Here is a 9,983-nt window from a genome sequence, read left to right as displayed (position 1 = left end):
ATTATATATGACTCACAAAGTTACCAACTGACTGTCTGAACCACACCTACTAGTTAATGTGACTGAAGGAAGGATGAGTAAAATGGGGACACGACACGTCAATGGATCTTATCAACTACATTTCTAAAGGATCATCATTCTTCCCACTAAAGCATCAGATCTGACAACAGCAGAAGACGGCGGTGTGTGCACGTGTCTTCTTGTGTTCACGTCAGCCGCAGAGCGTTAACATGGGGACGGCGTATTCAGAGGTACGATGATGATGAATGATCCACTTCTATTATTGACAAAAGAAAGTCGTGACTCGTGCGTGTGTTTGTGTCGCAATCGCGCGCGCGCAGAGAGGGAGATAGCCTACTGGTTGTGTGTGTGTGTGTGTGTGTGTGTGTGTGTGTGTGTGTGTGTGTGTGTGTGTGTGTGTGTGTGTGCGTGTGTGTGTGATTGTGCGCGCGTGCGCGTGTGTTTGTGTGCGCCTGAAACATGATGTTTCAGGGCTATAGTCATTGCGCTACTTGTTCCTGTTTTTTTATTATTTCTACATTTACAACCCATACATCGACATAAACCTTAAGATTTCAAATATAAAAGTGCTCACCCCACGGCCACGGATGTAGCAAGTTAAAACGCCCGGGTCGAAGTACCCGTATCTTCCGTATTGTTCAATAAAAAGCATTTTACTCGCATCGGCGGCATTTTTTTCATAGAGTTATAAGGTATCAGAGTGCAGTACATCTCCCAACCGATAGGGTCACGTAGTTGAAAGCAAGAGAAAATTGGAGAAAATGGCCACCAATCGGATTAAAATGCTTTTTATAGATCAATACGGAAGACACGGGTACTTACAACTTGGCGTTTCAACTTGTTACATCCGTGGCTTAGGGGTCAGTACGTTATATTTGAAATCTGAACGTGTATGTAGATGTACGAGTAGTTGTAAATGTAGAAATCTCAAAAACCAGGAACAAGTAGCGCCATAATAACGCGTGTGACAGACGAATGTCATGTGAACCATAGTCTCATAGTCTGTCTACAGTGTTGGACAATCTACTATAAAAATGTAGCTAGCATGAGAGCTATAATATTCATAATAAGTAACTGAATAACAGTACAAGCTCTCTTTTACTTTTTACTATAGTAAACACTAAAAGTAAGCTCTCTTTCAAAATAAGCTACAATAAGTTACTTTGTAGTTACTTTGTAAGCTAAGCATATTGAAGCTACTGTGTACCTAATGTGGTTGATTGATTGATTGATGTACTTTATTTAGTAAGACATGAGAACAACAGTACATGGAAGTACAAATTCACAATACAAGGTCTACTAAACTGGAAGACTCATAAAAGCACAGAGCTTGTTTCAAATGAGTTCCCCATGCACACAAATCATGATGACATATAAGCGACAGACAGATATACACAACTACTATAGAATGTCATACAATCAGTTTACAGGTTACTGGTATGAAGAGTGAGAAATATGTACAAAAGGAGAAGGAGAGAGGGGGGGGGGGGTAGGGGGGTAGGTTAGGTTAGGACTTAGACAGGGGCCATTTTCCAATTGCAGCCTCCTGAAGGTGTATCTTTAGGGCTGTTTTGAAAGAGAGTAGGGTTTTACACTCCTTTACTCCTTTTGGTAGGGCGTTCCACATTTTTGATGAATAGCATGAGAACGAGTTACTTCCCTTTGTTGAGCCAAAAAAGGGTTGGACAAGGTTTGTGGAGCTGCCTCTGGTATTGTGATCGTGGACATCATAACATTTTGGAAGTATTTTGACAAATACAGGGGGATCCCAATGTTGTGATATATCTTGAAGACCAGGCCCATAGCAAGTTGCTGTACTCTGTCCGCAACCCTAAGCCATCCAATCCTATCAAAATGATCAGGGGTTAGATGGATTTTGTAGTTGAGGCCAAGAAGTAGCCTTACAAGTTTGTTTTGGGATGTTTGGAGCCTTGTTTTTAAGGCCTTGGTGGTGTTGTGATACCATGAAGTACATGCATAATCGTAATGACCTTGTATGAGGGCCACTGCAAGAGTCTTCAGAGTCTTCTTACTGACTTTACGATCAATACTCCGCAAATAGCGTGTTTTTTTGTGGACCGTTTTGATCGTTTTTTCAGCATTTTTGTCACCAGAGAGGTCAGCCTCCAAGATAGAGCCCAGGTAGGTAATTTCGTTTTTTCTTTTGATGATATCATCACCCGCTTTGATCGTGAAGCTCTCTGCCTTTCTGAGGTTAGGAGTGGACCCAAAGAGGATGCATTCCGTTTGTTGAAGGGGAATGTGTTTGAGGACATGTTATGATGACATTGAGTGACTGAGGTACAGCAACTGCATTAAAAGCTACAAATGGCCTGTTATGGGTGGAGAATTCAGAAATGTATATAGGGCTGAAGTGGTTAATGTATGTTTTGTAATAATAATCAAAATCTACAAAGTAACTAAGTTTTCAAATAATTGTAGTGGAGTAAAAATACAATATTTGCCTCTGTGATGGAGTGGAGTAGAAGTAAAAGTACTGAACATTGAAAATACTCCAATAAAGTAAAGAATACCTAATAAATTCATTAAATTGTACTTAAGTACAGTACTTGAGTAAAAGTACTTAGTTACTTTACACCACTGCCATATACCAGCTATATGGTGAACAAATAAAAGCTGAACTAATCATTAGTGAAGCTAATGTGAATCAAATTACTGCTTATATAAGCTTGTAGAATTGAGACTAGTTTGGGGTGGAAAATATATGGTACTTTATGTTCTTTACTTAGAGGAAAAATGATTCAAATGTATTATTGTTCAATGAGTAAATGTTTTAAGAATTAAATGGCGGTTTATGTGTCTCTCTAAAGTCAGTGTTTTGGTTTTATATAAGTGCGTCACTTCCCTGTAATACAGTCATGTGAATGTCATTCACATGACCTGTCTTCTCTAGTAGTGAATATAGGGAAGCGAAGGACTGTTGAATATTGAGGGTTCACACACAGAACTCATTTTGACCTAAAAGCCCAACAGTAATTTACATATCTGAGACAGTCTTATTAACTTTTCCCTCCAAAAGTAGTGTTGTCACTGAAGTGGGCATTATATACTTTAGTAAAATGTTTCAGTTTAATGTAATGTGAACACTATCAGTCACTCACATGATTTCTTCAGGTTGGTATTTGGCAGCAGACAGACTTGTCTTTGAAGTGTGTTCATACCAGCCTGAACTGGAATGTGGCTGAGGGAACATCTGGTCTTTGCCCCAAATTCCATTTTCAAATGAAAATATGAAATATTTATTTGGTGAAATATAGGACAAGTGCATATGTGTAACTGAGCAGTGATTGCAGTATGTAACGTGGGGTTTGTTAATTGTTTATGTTCTGTCTGACACCACCATTAAAACAACAATATTAATGCTGTTTAAGCAGGGCTATGTAAGGTTTGAATAGCTAGCAAGTGTGTGTGTGTGTGTGTGTGTGTGTGTGTGTGTGTGTGTGTGTGTGTGTGTGTGTGTGTGTGTGTGTGTGTGTGTGTGTGTGTGTGTGTGTGTGTGTGTGTGTGTGTGTGTGTGTGTGTGTGTGTGTGTGTGTGTGTGTGTGTGTGGTGTGTGTATGTGTGTGGTCGTGTGTGTGGAGTGTGTGTAAGGTGCGGCTGGCAGAACCTGTTCTTTATCATACAGTCAAGCATACAGAATAACAATTCATTGGACACAACACAGAACTCATTATAGCCGAGCAGCCTTTCTTAAACTATGAGGAAATTTAAAATTTAGTTCCTCTACTGAATACTAAAATGGTAAACATTTGTTTGGAGTGATGGTATAATATACCTATCACGCGGGGGAAATTCAGTTTCAGCTTCACCCAGGTGAGTGCTGCACACAGAGGAGTGCGGAGGGGGGGGGGGCAGTTAGGGGTTAAGTGTCTTGCTCAGGGACACTTTGACACATTTCTGAGGGCTGGAATCGTACCTGACCCCTGGACTCCCAGGATGGTGCATTTGTATAGCATATTAAGTATATAATGTGCATTACATTCACCCATTCACACACATTCACACACGTGACCGCAGCAGAGGAAACCTTGCAAGTTAATCAAACCTACTCGTCAGGAGCGGTCAGTCAGGGGTTCAGTGTCTTGCTCAAGGACACCTCAACACTGTTTGTACCACCTGACCTTAGCCACTGCCTGCCCCTACAGGAAGTCAAATTGAACTCTCCTCTCCTCTCCTCTCCTCTCCTCTCCTCTCCTCTCCTCTCCTCTCCTCTCCTCTCCTGTAGCCTGCCTGTCGTTCAGCCTATGAAGGAGACCTGCGTGGTCTCCACCAGCTGTTGAAGAACGACCTTAAAAGCATCAACGTTCAAGAAGCACACAACGGAGACACGCCCCTAATCGTAGCCTATCGGCGTGGTAACGTGAGGCTGGTGCAGTACCTGTTGGACAACAACGCAGATGTCTCTATAAGGAACAAGGTACTGCTGTGTCTAATGTACAATGTGTGTGTGTGTGTGTGTGTGTGTGTGTGTGTGTGTGTGTGTGTGTGTGTGTGTGTGTGTGTGTGTGTGTGTGTGTGTGTGTGTGTGTGTGTGTGTGTGTGTGTGTGTGTGTGTGTGTGTGTGTGTGTGTGTGTGTGTGTGTGTGTGTGCGTGCGTGCATGCGACCGACCCAGTGTTAATTTCGTTGACTAAAACTAAGACGAAAATGTTTCATCTACTACCTTTTTTCTCTGACAAAAACTAAATAAAAAACGTAAGCTATGATGACTAAAACTATGACTAAATATACTGACAATTGTGTCAACTCGTGTGGGTGCCACACTCCGAAATAGACAATCTACAAGCTCACAACACGTCGCTATTTTCGGCACGCAGCTAAGTATAAATCAGGCATTACGACACCATCACGGCCCACCAAAAGACATTTTAGTCTTCTGAATCATACATGGGCAACTGGCGGCCCGGGGGCCACATGCGGCCCCCACTTTCACTTAATGCGGCCCGCAGGTTAATATCGGAGTACTGATATTGATTTCAGCTGTTACAATTCCAGCTACAGTCTATATTAGTAGCTTAATGACTAGTATTAAAATGTTTTAGTCTTTTTTATGTCCAATGTATTTGTATTTAAGTTAATAAAGTTAACATAAGTATAACTATGCATTTGAAATTAAATGAAAATTGTACTTTTCAGGATTCCAATTCAAAAATAGCAAAAAATACATCTGGATTCCAATTCAAAATATAGCAAAAATAGCAGATCTACAAGCTCAAATGCTACTTTTGTGTGACATATATGAAGTATGGCATTCATTTATGAAAAAAGTTAAAATACGGAGATAAGAGTTGTCTGCATGTCAGTATATGCAATGTGGTCCCCAGGAGTGAGTGTGGAAATATAGCGTCCCTCTCCATCATCAAAGTTGCCCACCCCTGATCTGAACCAACTGTGGATTTAGTTCACTAAAATCTTATATTATTTAGTCAACTCAAACTAAACTAAAACGTTTCACATGACTAAAATGTGACTATAAAACTAAATGGAATTCTATTCAAAAGACTGAATGACTAAAACTACATAAAAATTTGCTGCGTGTCACTCCCCATCTATCTCTTCCCATTTCCAGTCAATCTACTATATACTATCATCATAAAAAGCAGAAAAAGCCCCAAAAATATATTTAAGATGATAATAATAAAATAAAATATAGCTGCAAGCAGCGATAATACGGGGCCAGGAGAGAGAAAGAGAAATGATAATTCCTTTAACAGGTCAGTTCATATGAGAGAGAGAGAGAGAGAGAGAGAGAGAGAGAGAGAGAGAGAGAGAGAGAGAGAGAGAGAGAGAGAGAGAGAGAGAGAGAGAGAGAGAGAGAGAGAGAGAGAGAGAGAGAGAGAGAGAGAGAGAGAGAGAGAGAGAGAGAGAGAGAGAGAGAGAGAGAGAGAGAGAGAGAGAGAGAGAGAGAGAGAGAGAGAGAGAGAGATGGAAACTGAATAGATTGACGATAGAAACGTAATAGATTGAAGAGACAGAAAGAGAGACATGGAAACGGAATAGATTGAAGAGAAAGACATGGAAACGGAATAGATTGAAGAGAGAGAGAGAGCCATGGAAACGGAATAGATTGAGTCATGTTTTTTGCAATTCAACTTAAATGAGTCTGCATCAAGTGAGGCTTGAACCGGCAACCATGCGGTATGAGGCACTCTTAGGTAGCTGCAACACTACCTATTAGTGCTATAGCTTTGTCCAGGCTGATGTTGTCTGTTGAGGATCACAAACTCTTGCCTTCTGTCATGACCCAAGCTCCTGTTTCACTAACACTAAGATCACTCGTTCACAAACCATTTACCAATGAAGAAATTGTACATCTCCTCAGAACCAAAACTAGTGAAAGTAGCCGATCTACAAGCTCACAAACCATTAAAAGTTGTCAGATTGTACATCGGCTATTTTCACAATGAAGTATGTTATACATTGAAAAAACATACTCTCATTGCTATCTGAAAAGTTGTGAGATTGTAGATCAGCTATTTTCACAATGAAGTATGTAAAAAACACTCAATTAAGTATTTCATGTTATCTTTAACAATTGCAAATGTATTCATTGATAGTCATTTTGTGTGAAATGCAACTTAGATGAAGTCTGCACCAAGTGAGGCTTGAACCTGTGACCTTGAGGTTGTGAGACATTCACTTAAGCGGGACGCTATTGGACCAACAGACAAACCTCTGAAAAAAGAGATCACACTGATCATACAATTTCACGCAAATAGCTGAAAAATCCTGGGTTTAAGTGTTTTTCAAACTGCTCAAGATTGCGGACAATCTAAGGGCGGTGCTTACTGGTCAACGTGATAGATGTGTTCCTCATTAGTCAAGGCACATGTGTAAGCAGGTCTAATGGCTGTCGGCCAAACGAGGCATGACTTTTGCCTGTTTAAAGTTTCAATTTTAAAAAAATTGCTATAGCGCCCCCGTTTGACCAATTGGAGTAAGATTGGTTTCAGTGATATTTGGAATGGCCCTTTACATTTCTGCAAAGTTTCAAAGAATGGTAAGTCTGCATGTATGTGTTAGGGGCAGATGAATAATTGTCATAAAACTGCAATATTCATTGGCTCATTAAAGCTTCATTTTTTCACTTATGGAAAATATTTTGCAAACGTTTTTTTGGCATAGGTCCAAAGTTCATGTGTAAAAAGTTTCGTGCAGATTACTCAAAAATCCCAGGAGGAGATAGGTTTTAACTGTTTTTCATATAATTCAAAATGGTGGGAGATCTAAAGGTCAGAGGTCAAAAGTCAGAGTGTGAAAGTTGTTCAGCATGAGGAGACGCATGTGTGCATCGAAGTTTCATGGCTGTAGGTCAAACAGGGCATGAGTTGTACCTGTTCAAAGTTGGCATTTTTCAATTGAGTGCTATAGCACCACCTTTTGACGAAAGATTGTGAGAATTATTTCTTGATCGTTTTTCATGACCATCTATCATATGGCCGAGTTTCATAAAAAGCGACTGCACGGTTCAGCCAGAACTGGCAAAAACGGCAGAAGAAGAAGAAACGGAATAATGCCAATAACAATACGGGTCCATGCTGGAAGCCTGGCCCCGTAATAAATAATTGCTGTCAAACTCTCTCTCTCTCAGAAAAAGAGGACAGTTCTTCACTATGCTGCTAAGAGAACGTTCTCCTTCCTGGACTATCTGATGATCATCATTCTGATGCCAATCCTCCTGATAGGCTTCTTCATCATGGTACTGTACTGTCTGGAACACAACAGAATGTAATATAATAGAACAGAGGATAAAAAACTGATTATAATAGAAGACAATATAACAGATTATAATAGAACACAATATGATGGGATTATAACAAAACCGAGTATAAAAACAGATGTGTGTGTGTGTGTGTGTGTGTGTGTGTGTGTGTGTGTGTGTAGGAGGACAGGCGGAGGAAGAACGTGAATCTGTTGAAGCTGGTGTTGAGTTCTGAGGTGGACGTCAACGCTGTCGACTACGTAAGACTACCTGAACATTCTACTGTTATATATATCACTTGACCTTCTATCTGAACATTCTACTACACAGCAGTGGTTCTCAAACGTTTTCAGTCAAGTCAAGGATCCCCAAATGTATGTATTTGGCCGCGGACCACCATCTAAAAATGTTTTGTGCCAGGGACCCCCAGAAGAGAATATTTAATTTTATTTTTTTTCCCGCTATTCTTCTAAAATAATTCAAAAATAGCAGTTGTACAAGCTTGCAGCGTGGCACGAAGTGACATGCTGTGAGCTTGTAGATCTGCTATTTTTGAATAGCCAACATAGAAATGGATAGTGTTTAAAATGATTGTGATGCTACGGACCCCCTGGAAACCCCCCCCCCCCCCCCCCCCAAGGACCCCACTTTGAGAGCCACTGATATACAGTATGTATTATTAATGTATAAATGTGTGTTGTTGCAGAAAGGTAACACAGCCCTCCACTATGTGTGTCAGAGGAAGAGTGAACGACTGCTTCCTCTGCTGCTGGAAAAGAACCCTGACACAGACGTCAAAAACAACGTACGTACTGTACACGCAACGTTCAACAGTACACCAATCACTATACAACGTACAGTATTATGTAATAATAAACACACCAAATAACTATCCACTTACTGTTGTGTTCATATGTTTTCATAGTAGCGTGATGGTATAAATTACATTGAAGTATCGTGTAAAATAACCTTGGTTTGAGTGCTTCTTGAATTGTTCTGGAGTGCCTGTGTGTGACCTTTGACCCTACCATAATAAATTAATGCATTGCATTTGAAGCCCCTTTCAAGAGACCCAACTACACTGTTCCTTATGATCAAGTTTAAAACTATAACCCTATTAATAGCTTATAGTGCCACCCAGTGGACAAACTAGATACATACATGTGCTGTCCTGTCCACCAACACCTTGCTAACGAGGGTGTTCCACATCAAGAATAATTATAAACATTATGATACTAATGTAATCATCCAAACTGATCAACAAGAACGTTCTGTAAACATCAAATGGTGTGATATGTTGAACATGACGCCATGTATATTTGGATGGATTTTGATTGGCTGTCAGTGTTTCTGATTTAATCAAATCGTTTTGAAAGTGATCCCAACAATATCATTCACCACTGTAGTTGTCCTTATAGCTGACTTATATTTTTTACTTTTTAAGAGTAGCCAATTGTTTTTACCTCCTCAATTTAGTTATGCCACTTATTTCCTTCCCACACATTTCTGTGTTACCACTGCTGGTAACACAGAAATGTAATAACATGACAGGTTTGAATAATCTCTCTGTACTGTTTGCTTGGGGAAGACTGTGCTTAGCTATTAGTTCAGTCACAGAACTATTATTATGTTGTGCAACATGACATCTGTCCTGTCTCTGTCTTATTTCTAGTGTGGGGAGACGGCACTGGATGTCGCCACCAGGCTGAAGTTTAACAAGATCGTCTACATGCTGAGAAAGACACACTGACACACACAGACAGACAGATTGACTGACTGACTGACAAACAGACACATACAGATGGAATAAATGACAGACAGGTAGACAGACAGATGTTGAGACGCAATAACTAACTGAAAGGCAGACAGATATAAACAGACAGACAGGTCTGTAGTATCTATGTGAAGACTGATAGAAATAAATGATAGAACAGTTAATTCCAACACTAGTAACATTCCGGCCATCTTAAACAATACACTTTTTGAAGTGTATATATTTATACATTTCTTTTCAATGTGCTCCTTTGATGTTAGTCATGTGTTACAATGCTTTGTTGTACATATTTTGTTTTGATTGTTTTGAAGGTTATTCTATAGAAAGATGCTTCAATGTGTGATTTGATTGAATGAAGTCTAAACATAGCACTTCTGCCCGTGAATAAAAGAACAGAATAAAAACTCAATTCTGAAACTCAGTTCTATAAATTCTAACAAACACCTCACACTTTAAACTGTAAGAT

General features: G+C 39.8%; 1 protein-coding gene across 1 annotated transcript; it reads left to right on the top strand.

The window, feature by feature from the left end:
• ankrd22 (ankyrin repeat domain 22) lies at window positions 1–9,934 on the top strand. The gene is made up of 6 exons (XM_084078887.1): window positions 1–251; window positions 4,268–4,459; window positions 7,633–7,740; window positions 7,926–8,003; window positions 8,450–8,548; window positions 9,416–9,934. Exons 1-6 carry the CDS (start codon window positions 231–233, stop codon window positions 9,491–9,493), a joined length of 576 nt encoding a protein of 191 aa, XP_083935013.1. The 5' UTR covers window positions 1–230; the 3' UTR covers window positions 9,494–9,934.
• The last annotated feature ends 49 nt before the right edge of the window (window positions 9,935–9,983 follow it).

Source organism: Gymnoscopelus microlampas (assembly GCF_963454915.1).
Source record: "Gymnoscopelus microlampas genome assembly, chromosome: 14".
Lineage (NCBI taxonomy): Eukaryota > Metazoa > Chordata > Actinopteri > Myctophiformes > Myctophidae > Gymnoscopelus > Gymnoscopelus microlampas.
The sequence above is the reverse complement of the archived record's forward strand: the minus strand, read 5'-3'. Positions and strand labels throughout refer to the sequence as shown.